This window comes from Myotis nattereri (assembly GCF_964212035.1).
Source record: "Myotis nattereri genome assembly, chromosome: 12".
Classification (NCBI taxonomy): domain Eukaryota; kingdom Metazoa; phylum Chordata; class Mammalia; order Chiroptera; family Vespertilionidae; genus Myotis; species Myotis nattereri.
Window position 1 is genome coordinate 49231491 of NC_138087.1, and position 22199 is coordinate 49253689.

The 22199-nt window shown below is 41.2% G+C and overlaps 1 protein-coding gene across 1 annotated transcript in view; it reads right to left on the reverse strand.

The window, feature by feature from the left end:
- RASEF (RAS and EF-hand domain containing) overlaps positions 1-22199 on the reverse strand; it is a 53936-nt gene that overhangs the window by 21713 nt on the left and 10024 nt on the right. Inside the window, exons 2-7 of the mRNA XM_081104216.1 lie at positions 8875-9021; positions 5541-5631; positions 4935-5030; positions 3738-3815; positions 2747-2862; positions 463-531 (exon numbers count right to left, since the gene is read on the reverse strand). Of these exons, the coding sequence (XP_080960342.1) occupies positions 463-531; positions 2747-2862; positions 3738-3815; positions 4935-5030; positions 5541-5631; positions 8875-9021 (597 nt within the window). The remainder of the gene's footprint in view (positions 1-462; positions 532-2746; positions 2863-3737; positions 3816-4934; positions 5031-5540; positions 5632-8874; positions 9022-22199) is intronic.

Below are 22199 nucleotides of genomic sequence, written 5' to 3' on the forward strand. Positions count from 1 at the left end.
GTAAAATATTTCCAATAGGGTGTTTTTTTTTTAACCAAGGAAAACCATACCCAGTTATAACCAGGCAATATAAATTGTGAAAGAAGGACCGTGTAAGCCTGCTGCTGTGACATGCACTACCGTGAGACGCCTGACCACCTCTCAGGTGAGCTGCAGAGAAAGCCGCTAAGGTCAGGGCCATTATTCTAACAGAGGTGTAATAAAGACACGCTGGACACACCACCTGACTTGCTAGGACATAGAGAATGACACTCTAGTGCCTGGGTTTTATTAGATGATTTAGGATTAGAAGCGTCAGACAGCTAAGAGGTTGTGCTAAAGGCGGCACAGCTAGAAGATGCATGAGTGGGCATGAGAACCCAGCCCTTAGCATACAGCACCTGTGTTACATGTGGCACATGTGTTACTAACAAAAAATAAGTAAAATTGTAAATGCAATGAGCATTTTATATGAGAACTTACTGGAGTATTTCAATTTGCCTCTCAAGACTATTTCGATCTTCCGTGTACTCTCGGATTATTTCCAGATCCCTGTAAAATTATATTTTATGTTTGAGTGAGAATTAGGTGATCAGTCCTGCCTTACCCAAACCTGCCCTTTCAAACTCTTTTTCACCTTTGCAAAGACGTGTGTCTTTGACCACGGTTTCTATCTCACCTGTGCTCCCACTTGGTTTCTCTGGGCTGTCAGTAGCCTCCTCTCCTCTTGGGACTCCACAAACACACCACACCCTCAGCTTCCTTGTGCAAGGTGCTGTTCCACCTCATCGCCCACTCTGCACCCACCAGCCCTTCCTCCCCACTCCACTGACCTGGTGCTGTCCTCACTGGGAATGAACCTCTGACCTTCTGCTAAGTCCCTTCTCCTCAATTCACCGTCAGTTCTAACCCTTCCCTGCTCATTCCAAGCCTCATACAATCCCAACCCCAGCTATCCTCTCCTTTCTCATGATTCCTTCTCTCCCTTCCCTGCCCCTACTCCTACTTTCCCTCCTCTCCTCTTCCTAAATCATGGGGAATCCACAGGACCAGGCTTTCTCCATGCACTACAAACTCTCACACACTGATTCCTCTGTTGCTCTATTATGAAGCCCTGGCCTCATCCTCAAGAAGTCCACTCTGAACACCAGCCATTCATAGCCAGCCCGTATTCCATCTCAGCCCCATTTCTAAGCAGATAAACCCCCTCACTAGCTTCCGAAGCTCTCAAGGTATCAAACTTTGTCCACAATAACCTGCACATTTGCTCTCTTAATAAGGCTAAAACTTTTCCAATTGTCTGCAGAAATTTAAGTTTGTTTACCAGAAATTCTGGGCTCTTACATTTTAGTTTTAAACAAGGTTTTAAACATTTTAATTTTTTAAAACTTTTACCTTTCATTTCAAAATGTCTTTTTCCTGTCCAGTGGCATAACCACTTCCCCCAAACCAGGCTTATCTGTCCTTATATTCTTGACCCTGTGTTGGGTACTGCCTCACCTAGAATATCTCTTAGCTTTCTCTTACCATCTGTGAAACGGGGATAAGGAAAGTCCCTGTCTCATTGGGCATTATGTGGACTGAATGTGTTACTACTAAGTACTAGTTAGTACTAGTAAATTACTAGGTACCCGTGTTACTTGCTGATGTTGCCTCTGCTCCCCTTGACCAACACAAACCTATTCCCCCTCCCAAGGTCACCTCAATGGGTCTTCGCTTTTTAACCTTCCTCAATTAAATTTCAAGTTCTCAAAGAGCAGAGACCACAACTTTTACATTTCATATACACATATGTATATAGATGCATTTATATGCAAATGTGTGTATGCATATATATGTACTTTATATTTGCACATATATACAATTTTATATCTCCATATACATATACATATATATAAATACATGTCTCTCTGTGTGTTATTATATACCATACTACAAAACTAAAGCACAGCAAAATAAAATTACTTGTCTAAGATGTCTACTTTTCCTTTTCTTATATTGAAGGGCCACTATTCCTACCTTCAAAGCCCTTTAATTAGCACTAACTCTTGATGTGATATTAATGTACATCAAGAATGTAACATTAAGTACATTCTTCTACTCCCAATTAATTCAATCATTTATTAAGCCCTGCACTGTCCTACACAGTCAATATTTAAACTAATTAATCTGTTTGTATAAAAAATTAAAAACACAAAAAATCACTAGGAAAGCTGATACTTGTTAGGTCTGAGAGAGCCCAGGATCGATTGGATACACGCAGACGTGTGATGAGATAATGGACCCTCCCTGGAATTTCTAACAGATCAGCCTGCCAGACACAGATACAGGCTTCTCCCCGAATCCACAACGACCCCCACACAGATACTGACTCCTTCCTGAATACCCTGCCGACCCCCTGCAGCGGAGACTTCCTCAGTTCATGCCCCCGCCCCTCACCCAACCACAGTATAAAACAAAGTGCCCCCCCTCCCGTGGGCATGAATCCACTGGCCCTGTCTTTGGGGTTCTTGGGTCTCTCAGGGACGCAGAATGAAACCTTTCCTTTTCTTTCTTTTCTGATTGACTCGGCTCTCTTTATTTCCTCGCCGCCTCCTGGGCCACCTAACAATACTAAAAGTAAAATCTTTAGAAAGCAAAGACTATACCAGTAAAGTTAATAAATAAGTCTTTATTATTACATAACTAAGCTTCATGCCCATGGATGGTTACCTAAATAAACATTCCACTCAAACTAAAAAAAAAAATCAGATGTGAAGATTCATACCTTTCAGAATTCAGACTCTGATCAGCGTAATCACTTTTCAAAGCATCTAATTCACTCTGAAGAAAGGCTATGTTTGTCTGTGCTTCCAACAGATCTTTCTTAACTTTCTGATTTTCCTAGAGAAAAGGAACATTGCAGGTCATTAGACTCAGTTTCTTCCACCTGGGAGAAATGAAATAACAAGTAGTGTAACTTTCCCACACACCACTCTCACCCATCCACAAGTCTTCAAATCTTGGTAGTCAAAAAACTAGTTATCAATTCAATGTAACTTGAAATTATGATAAAGTATTAAAGTGTCAAAAATCTAAATCCTCAAAGTTGTGTGTTTGTTTGTTTGTTTTTAATACATAACATTTGGTGCCAAACTCCAACACTCAAGAGTTTGTCATTATGTACTTTGACATGTTATTGGCAAATTAACAGAGACTAAACATTTAAACATCTGTCTTACTAATGACAGCTATGAAACTACTGATAAAAATTCTGTGAAATTAATATATCTATTAATTAATATATCTATTACCATCTAGACTGGCTTCTTTTTACAATAAATCCTATCACCTAACATGTTTACATTTTGCATTTAAAAATAAATGAGTGTGGTTAGAAATTTTCTAAAATGTTCTTTTGGAAATTTTTGGAAATTCTAAAGGAATTAGAATTTCCTAAGTTTTTTTTTTTTAAATAATTTTTAAACTTTAAAAATTTATCTAAGATTTTTTAAAAATATTCACTGAAGGCTACCAGCTCAAGATGGTGAATTGTGTATATGAATTTGTCTTCCTTCCCTTTTGAGAACTCACTGACATGAAATGCCAAAGGAAATAAACCAATAAAAGTTAAAAGAATGGAAAAGAGGCCCATCTGCACTCAGGTGACTTAAACATTTCTGGAAAATGGAAATTGGACAGAAATGTGCAATGATTATGTTTAGGGAACAGCAGTCTAACAGGAAATGTATTTCTGTAAGTGAAAAGGTGATTCTTACCATTGATAAATCATAAATCTGTCTTTTTAATGCAGCCACATCTTCTCTTTGACTTACATGTTTTGATTGTTCTTCTAGCTGAAAGAGCAAATAAAGGTTGTGCATTTACAGACTTACTCTTAATTGATTCAGTTAATTTTGGGAATATCCCTGTATATAGAAATGGGAATTCTAGAAGTCAATTTTCCATAAGAATTTAAGTAATTTAAACATTTGAAAAAAGAGTTTTATTGTTTAATAAATTTTCTTTGAAACAATTAGAAAACCCTTCCTGGAAACCATTCAACGCTTAACCCAATCCTTGCTTTTTCAGTTACATTGCATGTGTCTGGACGTCTATATTCACCTATAGCTTTATCTGCACTTAACACTTTCTATCCTGCATGATAATTATTTGTGAGTGTTCTGCCTGTCCTGCTAGAGTCTAAGATTTTTAAGAACAAAGTGAGTGTCGTTTTCACCTAAGTTTTCTTCATAGTGATTTCAGGAAATTCTTATCAAATGATTGAAATCAGTAAAATTTACGTATGATATGAAAGTAGAGACATGTGCACACTAAAAATTATATAAGTATGTCCATGAGCTCTGCTTGCTGGCTGACTCATTAGTTATTTCCAGACTAAACTAGCTCAAGATCATCTATGACATGGGCAACAAAAATGATTTCCCTACAAACAGCTTATAGCCGTGGGAAATGTGAGGATTTGTGGGTGTCCATTAATTGAATATTTAGGCACTGATCAAAATGAATGCCTTATGCCATTGAGTCTAAGTCTAAGTGCTCTGACACTGGACTTTCTCCATCTTTCAGCTGAAGGTTTCACACACTATGTCATGACTGCACACAGCTGACTGTGAGATGAGCCCTTGACTTTAAAATGCACGCCAACTTCAGAGAAGAAAAACTGAGTTGGCAAAATGAGTTTCTCAGCATCAATGGCTTAGGTAATTGCGATTAAAACAACTGTGTAAACTTCTCTACAGTTCTTTACAGCCTTTAATGTGCTCCCACATAGATCTATGCAAAAGAAAGGATGCCTTTGGAAACATAAAAGTCTTGCCACAGAGTCCAATTTGATCCTGAGATCTGATTCCACCTGCTGCTTCAAAGTGATTCCAAATGTTTTTAGTCACCTATAACTCAGTCACACTGATATCTTGGAGCTATTCCTAAAAGTCTTGTTTCCACATACCTACCTTTTTCAGTTTCTTTATTGTCACCTGTAGATCCCCTACTTCTGTTTCATACTGACGCCTGAGGTCACTGAGGGCTTCCTCAGCTTTGCGTTTTTCCTAGAAGGAAAAAAAAGTGAATTTGATTTAAATAGGCTCTTCAAAATCACAGGTGATAAATGTCTTGTGTCAAACTAAAAATGCTCCCAAGTCTCCTACACAGGGAGGGGGGAAGTAACCACATGACTGCAGATACTTGGCCATTTCCAGAATTGGGACCACAAAGGCTCAGGTCAGGCTATTTTCCCAGCACCATCTATAGCCTACACAGGACAGAGCCAGAAAGCATACTAAAGTCTATGAACACCAGCACTCAGGCCCTCTACTTGCTGCCTCTGAGAGTTAACAGGACAAATGAGTAGGAAAAAGATGACATGTTTTTCTAAAAAAATAAAACCTAACACTAGCTACTGAAAGAAATATGCCTAGTCCTGGCTGGTTGCTCAGTGGTGAGAGCATCGGCCCATGCACTGAAAGGTTGCAGTTCGATTCCTGTACATGCTACACCCAGAGGTGGCCCGGTGCCCTGTCCGTAAGAACTCACTGAATGAATGAACCCCAAACACTCACGTCTTTCCGAGTCTTGTGTTCTGCAGCCTGAATCCTCTGATCCATTTCCTCCTCCAACTCACTCAGCTGCATGGCTGCCTTGTCCTGGGCTCTGAAAGTCAAGGGGTGATGCATACCTTTTATTCTCCTCTTAAACTTGTAACAGGAAAACTTCCACTAATCAATCTCATGCCTTTTATTTTATAAATGAGGAGAAATACAGCATTCAAAATAATAATTGCTGTGCCTTCCACATAATAAAATTAGGTTAGCAAGGTGACCATTTGAATGTAAGAGAACATTAAAACTAGATATTAAATAAACTGAATAGATTAAATAAAATGGCATTCAACTAAACTGTGGCAAAGAACTGATAAATATACTAAACAACTGGGAAGCTGCCAATAAATTCTGAAAATCCTTTTTGCTGTCCTGATGAGCTAGAACCCTAGACCAAAGGAAAAAAAAAGCGCTCCGTGGCAAAGAGATGGCTTGAAATTTCATTATACGAAACACACACTGTTATATGCTACAGCTGGAAGAAGGGAAAGGAAGGAACTCAGCAATTGTTACTAATCAATTCCTTACAGTTATAAATGTAGATACAGTTACCCGTTAGAAAATTTCTTTTATTAATGTAATCAATTAATTACATTTTATGGAGACAGAACATACTGATTTGACAAAAAAGTAAGAAATGGGAGAAGTCTGTTGAGAAGAGTTTCAGGAAAGTTTTACGTAGCAATTGCCCAGTATGGAGACATCTGCCACTCTACAATGGTTGAGGCTTCTGAGTGAGCCCTAACACAATTATTTTTCATTCTCTCTCAGCTATATGTCCAAGTATCTACATTTCACACTCATATATCTTGCCTACTCAACTAGATTATAAGTGACATGAAAGCAGCCACCAGGAGATTTAGAGTTGGTTCACCTGGACCAGTGACATGCAGTTAATAAACAGTAGGGAACAGGACCTGAGTAGAAGACCTCCCATCCTCCAGTTTGCTGGCTTCTGCTACAACATCTCACCTGCTCTTACTTCCTTGCGAGGCAATTTGTTGGTGCATTAGTTTAATTTCTACCTAAAGTCTCAAGCGAACATTGAAGAGTGGGGGGAGGACCTCAAAATAAAATTCTGAATGACTTACTACTGTTTCCTGTTCCTGTTTACTCCCTCATCACCTTACAGCCTGCCCAAGGTTATGTTAACCTGGTATGGAAAGCCAGCTAGTTCTAGTTTGTTTATAAATAACTGCTATTTGAACCCTAGGAATTATGTTTCTCCATAGCGCTGTGGGTGTTGGGGTTTGCTTATTTTTCAATGAACCCTGAAACTGTAAAGAGTGATGCCACATATCCATTTCTCCCTTTCTTAGGACCGGTTTTTCTAGCCCTTCCTTCTAGACATCCCGTCCCAAACATCTGGGTACCTGGGCTGCTTCTGAGTGTGTTCCTTCATCTTTTCTCACTTCTGAGCAACTTTTACTCTTTTTTATTGTTCAGGCTATAACGACAGTGTTTGCCCCAGCAATTCCTAGGAAAATGTCAAGGGTATTGGGAATGTCTACTTTACCCCAGTCCAGGGCCCCTACCAGAACACTGGGTACCCATTCTTCGGGTATAAATACAGACCAAGACTCTCCCCCAATTAAAAAATAGAGGTGAGGATGAAGGGGCCTTAGCGAGGACTGTAAGGAAATGTCCACAGTGGTCATATAAATGCATCAGTGAGGTGTCTAACAGCTAAGAGAGGGGCCTTTAGGAGGCCCGGAGCTCAGGGCAGAGCCTGACTTTGGATCTTACCCAGAGAGCACAGGACGGGGGAGGAGAAAAGCATCAAGACAGCTCCACATCATGTGACATACTCCACAGCTGAGAGCAGCACCAGTAATGAGAACATAAAGAATGCCATTCCTCTTTTCCCTAATGTGTTTACCTGGTACTGCCTTAGAGGCCATGTGTGCGTGAGCGTGTGTATGTGTGTGTGTGTGTGTGTGTGTGTGTGTGTGTGTCCTGCATATCTTTCTGTGAGTCTGTATATGTGTACCTGTGTGTATACATGAGAGTTTGTCTATTTTAACAGGTACTCACTGGACGTTCTGAAAACTCACTATGTGTGTCTGCTAGTCACTTCTCAAAGGAGGCCAACCTGGGGCCCTGACCGACACTCCACATGCTCCAGAGAATCGAGAGTTCTGAGAGCATCTACTGCAAGGCCCCAGCAGACCCGAGGGAGAGGATCAGAGCCAGGAAGTGATCATGTTCATGAGCAACCCCCTGAGAACAGTTCAACTTCTGCATGACTCTGGGACTCTAAAAATAATCCTACTTAACATCAGTGTTCTACAACATGTTCTCTTCTACATTTTCATTCACTCCGGTTACTTCAAAGGGTCAACTGGATAGCCTAATAATTGTGTTGAAGGAAAGAACAGACAGAGGAGCAGCCCTGGCCTGCGCCATGGAGGTGGGGCATCCTATCCAAAGGGCTCGGAGCTGCTGGAGGAACGCACAGCAGCAAGAAGCCTCTGTGGGTGAACCAGGAATGTGACAAACAAAATGTCCTCTTTCCCAACATATGCCAAAGCAGTGTTGCCCTTCCAGGAAGCAAAGAGGCCGATGTTTGGATTACAACACATAGAATTCTGCTTTGCACTGTATGGCATTCTTTATGTTCTCATTACCTTACCGGTTTGCTGTTAAAAGCAGTAAGATATCCTATGTAAGCAGCTATGCCTTCCACAAACCGGCTGTATGACTAAGGGCTTAGCTTCGCTTAGCCTTTCAGTTGGGTAAGGAGGGCCAGAAAGGGGAAAGCAGCATCGCTGAGCATCCACCCTGCGTAGGTCCGGTGCGAGGGGCATCCCCCATGAAGACCTCCATTAAGTCTCCACACCCTGAGGAGGGGAATATTTACAGCCTCGTTTTGCAAATGCAGAAGCTGAGACTCAGGGAGACTAAGGAACCCGTCCAGGCACACACCAGTCAGTGACAGGGCCAGGCTTCAAACACAGCCCTGCCTGCCTCTCCGGATGAAAAGTTTCCCCTACATTTCAAGTGGCTGGACAGAAGATAACACATCTCTCTGAAGTGTTCTGTATGGAATCATGACCCTGAAGAGTTTAAATGACAGGATCACAGTGACCTGCTGACGGATTGCTGACTGACCCTGGGCGGTACTGCTTGCCTCAACTTCCCTCATGCTGCTCAGTTCAGAAGGCCTCAGATTCCCAAGGATCAGGAAGTCCTCCCGTGCCCCAGTGTGACAATGCAGTTCAGTCCATGTGGCCCCTGGGTCAGGGAGCCAGTTCCAGGACCCCATGTGCCACTTAGGAAGGAAGGACTTCAATACCTCTTCACCGCGATGGCCAGGCTTTCCATTTCTGTGCTTTGAAGTTTGATCTCACGGATGAAGTTCTTGATAACGTGTTCATACGGCTGAATCAGTCTCGGCTCCACAAGGTTGATGTTTTGATACAAGGTACTAACTTGCTCTTTCCTTCAAGAAAAAAAAAAAAAAGAGTGACATTAAACCAGGTGAAAAATTAAAAGGCAAATTTTCAAAACACTTTTACAAGAGAGACACGTAAGTAAAGAACCAAGGAAGAAAAAGGCAGCAATAACAGAATGACCTCGTGGGAGGGGCATAGTCAGAGATGTTGTTAATTATTCTCCACAGCTTTTTTTTACAATGGACCAGCAACCTTATAGTTTTTCCAGCATTTCTGAGGTATGACCAACACATAAAATTGCACAGAGTTAGGTTGCACAATGTGATTTGTAAGTGATGATTTAGTAGTAGAAGGTGGAGAACTGTGGAGTAGTGGAAATGCATATGAAGGCGTTGATAGGGAAGGATTTTTTTTTCAGTCAATGCTGGGTTTTCTTTAATAGAAAGGTAAATAGATTTATAGAGAAAAAGTTAGGTAACACTAAAACAATTACTTAATTCCATGTTCCACCAGGCCCTAGTAAGGATGTATTTCAGATTTTATGATCATAAGAGTACATATACCTATTATTGTATAGTCAGTTAAAAATTACTGCATATAAATTCACACTTATATATGTATTTAGAAGTGACAATCATCCTACTTGTTGCTTAATAACTTATTAAAAGACAAATATTTCTCAGTCATTTCAAAAGAGAAATTGTAAGGCAGGGCAGCTGGCTAGCATGCCCTTGACTCAGGTCTAGGAGCTGATGAGCTAAGTGGATCCAGTTTGGACCATGCATGACGTGCCTGCAGCAATGAACTGCCATCACTGCAGCTGAGACTCCCGAGCACATCCAAAGGTTCTCTGGACTGACGGCATGTTGTCCCTCTGGGACAGCAGACTCCATGAGAGCCCATGGGACCTGCTTTCTCTGACCCTCGTGCTTGCTAATGGGTAACATGAGCTGTGACTGTGTTGTGACTGACAGTAGCAGCACTTTTTTAAGAGAAGGAACATTTATGTCAGTTGGAAAAAAAATAGTCAGGAATTTAGATAACAGGCACTTATTTGGGCCCAAGATGATAACTTACCATAATATCAACATTATAGAATTCTGCCTGTTCTCACCAGTCTAGACCTGTGTGGGACAGGTACAATCACAAGTATGCTAACCTCATTCACACACTGCATTCCTTAAAAATCATCTCCAGTGCTTGGATAATTCTCTCATTCAGCGATCTACCACTGTAATTTTATAGTTACTCCCCTGACAATATGAAAAGTCGTCTGTCTCTTGCCCTTGTCACACATAGACAGATTATTCTTCCCCAGGAGTTTATCTAGGTCTGGGAAAACTTTTGGGCAGGCCATTACAGGAATTAGGACATCTGAGAGCATTTCACAGCCATCTCTGGTGCCTAACACCAAAGAAGACTACTCAGAAACCCTTAGCACAGTATCCATAACCGTCCACTTGATCACAACATCTGGGCTTCTGCCCTGTTGCTCTGTTGAAGGCAGCTTGTTCCAATGCTATGGGGGCACAAGAAAGACTATACTAATCCCGGGCCTCAATAACTGAAAGGCTGGGCATACAACATCTCCCAACTGGGACATATGACACAGGTACATATAATAAGATTTATGATTATAATAAAAATACTTCTATTTAGTGAGTGCTCACTATATGCCATGTATTACTCTAAGCAATTGGCATGCATCATATCTTTAAATACTCACAACAGTGCTATAAAGTACTTTTATAAACCCATTTTGCAGATTGGGCAGAACTAAGTGCCTGTTATGGGCTGAAATGTATCTCCCCAAATTTCTATGTTGAAGTCCCAACACCAGTGCCTCAGCATGTGACTGTATTTGGAGAGGACATTTGGAAGGTCCCTAATCCAATACGACTAGTGTCCTATAAGAGGAGGTATTTGGACCCAGACAAGCACAGAGGTAAGACCACATGAAGACACAGGATGACAGCGATGTACAAACCAAGGAGAGAGGCCTCAGAAGAAACCACCCAGCCAAAACTTGATCTCAGACTTCAATTGTGAGAAAATGAACACTTGTGGTTTAAGCCATCCAGTCTGCTATTTGTTACCAGAGACACCTAGACAACCACAGCAGACAATGAAAGTGCCCAAGGTCACACATAGTGACTGGGTGACAGAATTGGGATCTAAACTCAATCTGATGCTGGAGACACCAAATGATTAACCTTTACATTATACTACTTCCGAATTGTATGAACCCTGGTTGAAGAAATGGGATTGGAAATCAATTCACAGAACTATGAAACATTACAAAACATGATGTATATATTACCTGGAAGTGTAGTTAAGCCTGCTGAAGGCAGCCTGTTTTAATGCAATGGGGGCACAAGGTGTGTCCCTATAGCTATAAACTCTCCCAGGTTTGTTCATAAATAAACTGTTCGATCTGTGCAGAGGCCAGTTATGATTCAAAATAACTGCTTAAGTGAAATATTATTAACAAACCTGCAGGAGCAAGTCTCTTTATTTGATGATATAAGTCACAGAATGCTGCCATCATCCCTCTCATCACAGCTGAGTACAAACACTAGTTACAATAATGAGCCATATTTATTAAAGAGCAGTTTCTTAAAATTTTCTACTCTTAGATAGTCCCTTGTAATTTCAATCACAACAGGATCATTAACTTCTTTGCTTTTTGTCATTTACTGACCACCAGCAGGAAACAAAACACAAAAACTTACTCATTACCAGAAACCTGTTTGTCAGGAACTTCACCAAAAGTCCTTGTTTACTGGCTAACTGCCCAGCAATAAAATGTTCAGAAGTAGATGTCTCAGGAGATTTCCTGACTTCCTGAAAATTTCTAAAATAAGAAAGAAACTTAATGATTGTAAATTCCCTTGAGTCCTACCTGGCTCCTGGCATTATACAGAATTTCAGAAATAGTTTACAGTGAAGTGTACAAATTAATAATAGAAAATATCTGCCACTAGCATAAAATGTGTCATATGGTTAACAGCTGTGCCAGAAATGACCTGGATACTCCTCTTTCCTGCTTCTTATTACAGGGCACATGGGGAGAATTGACTTCCCAGAACCCCCCAGGTAGATTGGAGCCATGTGACTAGTTCTGGCCAATGGAATAGGAGGAGAAATTGTGTGTTGCCACTTCCTTGCTTGGCCTTTACAATCCTTTGTAAGATCCTTGGCTCAGATTCTATCTCATTCATTTATTCATTCTCTCTCTCTCTCTCTCTCTCTCTCTCTTTCTCTCTCTCTCCCTCTCTCCTGTCTCCCCTCTCCCCCTCCCTCCCTCTCCCTTTCTCCACCCCTTTTCCTTCTCTCTCTCCCTCTCTCCCCTCTCCTTCTCTGCCTCCTTCTTTCTCTCTCCATCATCCTTACAGCTGAAGTGAAGGACTCCAATACAGCAAAGCCAAGGGATGGCATGTGCTTGGATCCCTGAATCCCCACACTGAGGGGAACTACCTGACCACTCTGGTCTGCCTGACACATAAGCAATACATAAGCCTGTACTTTATAAAGCCACTAAGACTTGGAAGGTCTGTTATGGTCACTTTGAACTTAGAAAGTTGGCGCTACAGTTTCCTAATTTTTTTTTTTTTTTTACCATGCTCTTCCAGGTTAGGTTACTTCCTTGATAGCTTCATACGAACTAAGTCATAAAACTCCTCCGACCAGAGTAAGTCTTTCCCACCACCACCCACTTCTCTTTCAAGGGAACAAAGGACCATTCTGAAGCCTTCATATACTGACGCAGACATTCACTTAGCACCTGACATGCATTCCTGGCAGTGATTTCAGCTTTTCCATGTGCTATTTATTTAATCCCCATGACAACCCTACGAAGAAATTATCACTAGTTTCCTATTTCCCATGGAGGAAACTGAGGCAGAGAGAGGTAAGTATCATCAGGTAGCAGAGCCAGGAATTCCAACCCAGCCCATCCGGCTCCAGAGTCTGGCTCTCCAGGGAGGAACTAGCTCTTCAGGCTGAACTGGCTTCAGGGGTCCCAAGTGGGTGGCTCCATTTAAGAAAATGTGTTGTACCAAGATTTTTAAAATTATTTTGGAGGAGGATATGTATTATTGCTACAAACTCTGTCCACATTGCAAAGGGACTCCTTTAGAAAATAAAGGCACAACTAAGATTAAAATGAGGTAATCTTACAAAAGTTGTCTTACCTAAAGCTATTTGGGAAAAGCACTGTTGCAAACAATGAGGCACAACCCCCACCCTCATCTGCCTGTGTGCTTTCATTTCTGCATCTGTGAAAGGAGAGCACCTTCTGGATTATGCCAACAGATTGCAACATAAGGCACTTGGTGATTTTCACACCTGATGGGGGGGAAAGCACACAAAAAGTACTTCTTCAGAGCAAGAGATAATACCTGGCCCCTCAATGTAAGATTGAAATGATGTGCCCTGTACAAGCCGCTAAACACTTGCAGATTCTTCAGCTCAACAGCCGTGGTGCCATTACTTGGTGCCAAGACAATCTTTTGTTCCACTCCTGAGAGTGTAGTCACAGGCCTCCCCCGGGTCCAGCTCCTGACGTCATAGGTTAAACAAGCAGAGACTGTACAATGCTGCACACACAGCCTGCTTTCTCCAGGGCCTGTCCCAGCGTGGCACACATGAGTTCTGAGAAGAGTGCCCACCAGTGACACTCAATTAAAATTAAAAGGCTCAAAGCACTTTTAATTTCATTTCAGGGCCTCATCTAAAGCAATTACACTGGATTCACAAATACCAAGTAGACCTGTTTACAGGTGTACTTGACAAATACCAGGTAACGATCAACGTTCAAGTCATATGTGTTAGTCAGCCAAGACAGTCTACTTTTGTGCAGAGAGAGCCACTAACTCAAAATAATCTAGTTTATGTCTAATGAAAAGGGATCAAATGAAAGGCATTCAGAGGAAAATGCACCCTGAATTACCAACCCATTTTAGATGTTTAAAATCTGAGCCTATTTATCTTCTTTCTTGGCAAACTACAATATGGTTTGTGAGAAAGATTGTAGTTAAGGCTAATTACTGATGAAAAATTCACAACTTAAAATTTTCAAATGATCCCAGAAAATAAGCATTTTAAATTACAAATAGTCCTACTGAAGCTGAAAGGGGTATCACACGAACTTATTAAAAAAAAACAGGTACATTTACACTGTGTAAAAATTTTAAAAGTCACACATAAGATTAACATTTTACTTAGAAAAGCATATACATGTGTATATATGCATGTGTGTGTGTGTGTGTGTTCATGTATTTGTCCTGTAGTGATGCTGGCACTTAGAATGCCAGGACACGTCTGGGAAGTAGTCAAGTGCAGACAGCATCACTCCATGCTAAGGAGCACAGCGACCCAGTAAGGGTGCTAGGAAAATTGCCCCTTAGATTCAAAGTCTTGCTGCTTTAAGCATTAAGATAGGGGGCTAGTTATTTATTCAAATTATAAGTTATATAGCTCTAAAGCCCAAAGCAGTTTTCTGTGAATGAAAGCAAATAGTGTTAAGTGCCAATGCCTACATCATCTACACTATAGGCTGCCACAAGAAAACTGAAATTAAACATCCATGCTATCCAAGGGGCACCATGTTAGAGCCTGGATACTCAATGCTAAGAAACTGGCCGAGTTCCTTCCCTTCTAAGGCTCACCATGAAGATGATGTGCAAGATGCTCATAGGGCAGGTGAACACGGATGAGTAGATGCCAACTAGGCAGAAGGCAGGGGGGAAAGGGAAGCAGCCTGTCCCAGACACCAATAACCATAGGTTGAAGGGTGTGGGGGCAGGGAAGGAGCCAGCAATTCCTGTAACTGGAAGAAGCTGGTCAGGCTGGACAGCTCAGCATAGGGAAGAAGCAGCAGGTGTGGATATGGGAGGGGAAATTAGCAGGAACCAGAGGTCTGTACACTAAGGACATGGGAGGGGGCACTTATTTTGAGGGCAGAAAGCCACCAGAAAGATGACATGATCAAGTGTGCATCGTAACTATTCCCATCTTCACAAAATGTCGGTGCTAGCAAAGAATTAAGTGAAGGGTTTTGGAGAAAAAATTTCAGAGACAAAGGTAAATCTAAGTTCACTGTCATTTAATCCAGAAATGTGGGACTTTAGGAGTTTTCACTAGCTTCTACCTTCCTTTATTACAGAACTAGAGGCCCAGTGCATGAATTTGTGCATGGGTGGGGTCCCTCAGTGTGGCCTGCCTCAGGGTGGCCTGTGGGGATTGGGCCCTAGCTCACACCCCCAGCCTCAAAGCTCCACAGCCCCTCCTGGCCCCCTGCCTTGGCCTGGAGCCACCCCCTCACGTGCTCCACCATCCCACCTGTGGGGCAATCGATGGGGCCAGGCCCCCCCACCTGGCTCCCTCAGCACTGGTTGCCATCTGCCGGGTAATTGGCGGTGCGATCGGGCCCCTGCTCACACTCACCTTGGCCTGGAACCGCCCGCTCACCTGCTCCACCATCCTGCTGCAGTCCCGCTCTCATTGGGGCCCATCAGGGCTGGCAGTGCCGCACCACCTCCTGGTGGTCAGCGCATGTCATAACAAGGAGGCTAACTCCCAATCGAGGGGACAATTTGCATATTAGGCTTTTATTACATAGGATGTGTAAAATGCAGACAAATAAAATCTGATAGTGCAGACAACAGCTGAATTTAGCTATATGTACTGCTAGACAAGGATGACATCAGTTCTCTTTCTGCAATTCAAGTCCTTTGCTCCAGACAGGATGGGCTTCTACCCACTAACCGCCTGGAGCTGGCTGCATATCACTGGAAATGAGTCTAGTTTGTGTTCTCACAATAGGTCCAGCTCTTAATTCAGTTATAGAATAGGTATTGGCTCTCCCTTCTACAGAAAACACAGAATGGTTTTTGAACTTGGTCCCACCATCCTTCAGACTGGGAAAGACAAGCCAGCCCAGTGCCCCGGGCTTTTCCCAGCTAGTTTTGCTGCTGCTCCATCAAAGGCTGATCTAGTCCAGGTATTCAGGCATCCAGGTATTCAGTGCCACACCCAGAACCCTCAGCCCAGACACATCTCCTGCAGGTGAAACTCCTTCCAGATCCACATGACCCTGAACAATATTTTACTAAGTACTCGCTCACATAATATTCCCCAAAGAGTTTTGCAATAAAAACTCCCTGGAACATGGATATGTTACCTAGATTTATTCAAAGCCTAGATGGATTTCAAATAGAAAACTGCTTTCTGTTTAAGATCACTGACATTTAGGCACTTTCTGGGAGTTTGCCAGTGGAGCGGGGGCAAGAGGGGAGACAGAAACAGCAAGGGGCATTGTGCTGAAGGTTGAGGGAAGGTGCACTCAAAACAGCTGAGGGCTTCTTAAGTCATGAACGACAAGTGCACAGGGTAAGTGTAACCGCTTGGCTAAGTTCAAGTGCTTCCCCACCACATCCTGGCCCTGTGACCCAGAGAAAACCCTTAACCTCCTGGGCTTCAGTTTCCTCAGTCACCATGTGAGTGTAGCAATGGAATCTGCCACACAATGTTGTAAGGATTAACCCTACTGAAGTACATACAACCGTACAAGGAACAGTAAGGGTAACAGATAAAAGTCACCCATTGTTGCCCAAATGAGTTAGAGAGAAGCTGATGGTTCTCTCCTGTTGGGTTCTGCGCTGTGTCTTGGGAGAGATCTAGAAGGAAGCCAGTGGTGTAGTGTGATGTGGTGTGGAAGCCCATGGACAGACATGTTATCTCATGTGTGATGTGTGCCAGTGCAGGAGAACCTGAAAAATGAGAACTGGGTCGTGCCTGAGGTCAGTCTGCAAGGTTAAAGTCCAAGGGTCAGTGAATCTCTTCTGTAAAGCACCAGATAGAAAACAGTAACACTGTCTGTTGCAATTACTCAGCTTTGCCACTGCAGCATGAAAACAGCCATCCATGACATATAAATGAATGAGCTTGGCTGTGCATCAATAAGGCTATATTTATACAAACAGGCAGAGGGCCAAATGTGATCCCTGTCTATTGACATAGACCCTGAGCATAGGAATGGGGTTGAGGTAATGCAGACCTAACCTTCCAATACCCTGGAAACAGGCCTCATTCATGTCCTGTCCCTAGGTCGATATCAAGTTTTTCATGTATGGATATCACATTATCAGTGCCATACAGGTATACATGTACATGTGAGAACATGCACCTCTTTACTTAAGACAGTGGTTCTCAACCTTGGCTTCACATTAGAATCACCTGGGAATCTTTTTAAAATCCTGATTTCTGGGCCTTATCCTCCAGAAATTCTGTTTCTTTGTTACTAATGTTGTGGCCCCACCCCATAACAAAGAAACAGAATTTCCGGAGGATGAGGCCCAGAAATCAGGATTTTAAAAAGATTCCCAGGTGATTCTAATGTGCAGCCAAGGTTGAGAACCACTGACTTAAGAGTACTTATAATGCACACTCACTCCCCCAGCATTTCTCTCAACTTACTTTGAGTCAAGCTAAATGCAGGAATAATCTAGTAAAGTTAGTGAGTCGGTGTATTACAGTTATTTTTTCACTGAAATGTTTTTCTATTTTGGCAAGAAAGATAAGGCTTGGGGAGGAAAATCTAGAGTGCCATATCAGTTTCTATGCAAAATTTCCTTTTAGATATCTGTCATCTTCTCAGGTTTGCTGGGAGCAATCACAATTTATGCTTAATGTCCTGTATCCTGTCTGCTTTAACATTCATCCAGAATCTTCTGTTTTAATCAAAAAGTGATGTTAACAGTAACTTACTAAACTGTGTACTAATGCTTCATTAAAGGTATTAAGAGTCGCATTAAAATAAACCAGTGCAAGCTGATGGATCTGCACTTTTTATCTCCGTCTTTCACCTGGTAGTGTTGAAAACACGTGCAGTAAAAAGACTTCTCTCTAATGTGCCCCTCAATCGGAAGACAATCAGTGATAAGCCCATCTCCCCTTTCCTGACCCTTTCCAGGCACAATGTAACTAAACCTTGCCTTTCAGGAGCAGGAAACAGAACAGTCACTGATAAAACAAGTTAAGCTGGGAGGAGAGAAGCAGGAGATGGGTAACTCCTTCGTGTCTCAGACAGTGGTGGAGAAAGACCGGAGGTGGCTGCTGGCTGGCCACCTGGAGAACCAGCAGTGCGGTTACCTGCAAGATTTGCAATGCTGCTCGGCCCAATCAACGGGAAATTGGGAAATTCTAGGCACAATGTACATGAAATAGGTACAGAAAAAAGACGTTGCACAATCCTACCACAGAGCAACAGAGAGAAACTGGAGTGCTCTTCTACTTTGATTTAACCATTTTTAGTATGGTTTAAAGCAGTGGTCGGCAAACTGCGGCCCCGTGAGTGTGGCTCTTCCACAAAATACCACATGCGGGCGCACATGTACAGTGCGATTGAAACTTCGTGGCCACACTCAAGGGGCCAAAGAGCCACATGTGGCTCGCGAGCCACAGTTTGCCGACCACTAGTTTAAAGTATATAACTAGTTATCTTATTGGATGGCAGTGCTTTTACATTTTGCAATAAAATAAATTATTTTAGACCTCAAAAATCAAAGGTGCATGCTTAATAAAATGTTAGGTACCAAATTTCCTTTGCTCAAGAAGGATGGTGATCAACTGTGACACACTTGCAATGTTTAACTATCACAGCGAAGGGGAACCTAAGGAAACATGGCAACTAAATGTAATGTGGGGTCCTGGATGGGATGCTAGAACAAAAAAAAACAAAAAAGAAAAGACATTAAGGATTAAGCAAGAAAACAAAAACACAAAAAACTTACATATACAAACAAAAGTATGGTGATTACCAGAGGGGAAGGAGGGTAGATTGGGTAAAGGGGAATAAATGGTGATGGAAGGAGACTGGACTTGGGATGGTAAACACACAATACAATATACAGATGGTGTATTATAGAACTGTATACCTGAGACCTGCATAATTTTATTAACCAATGTCACCCCAATAAATTCAATAAAAAAATAAAAATTTAAAAATAAAAGAGGACATAAGGGGAAAACTGAGGAAGTCTGAATAAAGTATGGACTTTAGTTAAGGGTAATGTGTCAGCATCAGCTCATTAATTGTAGCAAACGTACTACACCAATGCAAGATGTTAATAATGGTAGAGAGTGCGTAATTATACGGCACTTTCTGCAGTATCTTCACAATTTTTCTGTAACCCTAAAAGACATTCCAAAATAAGAAGCTTATTATTATTTTTGCCAACATTTATCATTTACCATAGTGGACTAGAGTGATATCACTAACCCCATGAAAACCAGAAGGCATAAATCTCCTGAGGAAGAAAGCGATGTTCAGAGCCTGCGGTTCCACTCATGCAGCTCCAGAAGGTTCATTTGCACACCGCCTGCAAAGCATGACTCTTCCCTTAGATCAAATGGCTGTCTTTCTAAATTGACACTGTGCATTTTAATTCCAATTTCTCTTATACAAATGCAAATAGTGAGGTGATGGCTGTTATTTGTCTCCATTATCAGAAAAAGAGCTCACATAGGTAAATGAGGCTAGTTTTATCAGCCTGATCAGATGCTTCTAAAAAAAAATCAGTTGCACTTAATTCCAATGAGTTTGATATTTCCGCCTCCATCCACTGCATGGAATCAAAATGACACCTTGGGAAGTTCATTGTGTTGATGGTAATACATCCAACCTTATTATGAACTAGAGGCCTAATGCACGATTCGTGCAAGAGTAGGCCTTCCTTCCTCCGGCCACCAGCACCGGCTTCCCTCTGGCACCCGGGACCCAGGCTTCCCTCGCAGCCCCGGCTTCATCCAGAAGGTCATCTGGAAGGATGTCTGGTCTAATTAGCATATTATGCTTTTATTATTATAGATTATTATAGATGCTATTGTAAATTCAGCGAAAAATACCAGTGAATCATTTTGGTATACAAATTTTTACTAAATTAAGAAATTTGTCAAGTAGAAATGCACCTAAAATTGGTGGTAGTGCACAAAATTGCACCCAAATAGGCTCCAATATTCTATAAATTGAAATAGAAGCTGTAACTCTCAAAAATTCAAATATTTATACACATAGTTACAGTATCTAAACATTTTTATTGGTGTTTATGGTGGTTATTTTCTCTCATTACAGTCTATCATCATTCTGGTTTTTGAAATGTTTGAACATTTGAAGAACTACTTAGCTAATCATTCTATGCTTTTTGCAAACTAATCCTATGTTTTCATTACATTTGATTTAAAATCTATGAGAAAATTTAATGAAATTAATCAACATGGGAACTAGAAAAACTACCTTCCTTCTGCCTTTGAAGCTGTTAACAGTGTGGAATCAATTGAAAACTAAGCCTGATACCAGGAAGGCAGGCAGACTAAATAGATTAAATGATGAGAGCTCAAATGTTGTACAAATTTACTCCAAAATTCTGTAATTATGATTTGGAACATCATACCTTATGGGAAAAATCTTTGGATGGACCTCCTATTTTTACTTGATTAAACTTACATTATGTACCAGAATAGGATAAAACTGAAAAGGCCTACAATTTGGAGCATCTAAATATAGGAAAACATTTAAAAGAGTCATAAATGAAGACAATGTATTTTCCAAGTCTTATCATAAAAGTTAAGAAACATTCAAAGTCCTTTAAAGGGAAAAAAAAAAACAGAGAATTTGTGACAATCATGAGCTGACACATTTAGATATGTCAATATTTACACATCAATACAAAAAAAAAAAAGGAATTGCCAAAACCGGTTTGGCTCAGTGGATAGAGCCTCGGCCTGCGGACTGAAAGGTCCCAGGTTCGATTCCGGTCAAGGGCATGTACCTGGGTTGCGGGCACATCCCCAGTAGGAGATGTGCAGGAGGCAGCTGATCGATGTCTCTCTCATCGATGTTTCTAGCTCTCTATCTCTCTCCCTTCCTCTCTGTAAAAAATCAATAAAATATAAAAAAAAAAAGGAATTGAGAATATCCTCCATTAATCAAACTTGCTCTAAGCTTATCTCAGAATTTGCTCTCAATGTGCTCCTCAGCACTTTGTACAGAGGATGTTTTCTGACTATAACTACAGAATCATGATTACCAGTAAAAAGTACATTTGCTCTCCTAAAATTAGTATATTAGGGATATAATTGCATTCTTGTTCGCTTAGCAGCAAGTGTACTTCTTAAATTCGTATTTAATACATGTTAAACACTTACTACTAATTATTGAATGACTAACTAAATTATTGTTAATATCATGGAAGGATAACTGGTGCTGTAGCTATAGTCTCATTTTTTTCAACAGTTAAATATCAACCTTATGACAGAGTACAGATGATACTGGCAAGAATCTTTGTTGGAGATTGTACACAACCTTCCCTGGCCTTCCTAAAAGCCTCTTTCAAAGTTACAAGAGTTGCTCTGGAAGACTGTGTAATGAAATGACAATTTCTCTTCAAAAACAACGTTTTTAAACTATCTTAAATGAAAACTGCTTGGGTACATGGTAGTGTTAGTTTAGTTACTGAACAAAAGACCTGTCCTAGAAAGAATTTTTAAAGTCTACTTTTAATTTTAAGAATCATTGATTTTTATCTACCTACCTTGCTACCTAACCATCAGATATAAAGATAAATCAATAATGCTTTCCAGCATCTCTCCTTTATGCAAAAAGATGGTCCAAAAATATCAAACTAAAGCAAAATTAGTTCTTAGAGATTTTCTTATAAATTTCTTGAACACATATCCCATTTAAAATAAAATGTCCCTTACATCTTAAATCCCACATTTCAACAGTGAAGACCCTTTGAGAGACTCATGCCTGGGGCGTATTTTCCACAAGGCAGACGCTTCCCCGAGCTTCCCCGATATACTCCGCTGCTCATCACCTGTCCACTTCATTGCTTTCCCGGCAACCTGCAGGAATTTAATTATTTTTTCATTTGATTTTCTGAAGAACCGAAAGGTGATTTTCTGGGATGTTATTAAAAAAAGAAAGTAGCTAAAAATCCTATTAAAATCTGACTTTTTCATATTATACAAGTATCAATTGTCCTGAAAACTAGCCCTCTTTGAGCTCCCAGAGCCCCAGCCCACTAAAAGAGCAAATGAGCCTCAGATTTGCAAACACTATCTCCTGAAGGAATCTGACCCCAGCCCTGCAGGAGAGCCAAGAAAAGAAAAACCCAGTCTTCTCCCAGTTGAGTCATCATCTCAAAGCACTGGTTCATCAGAT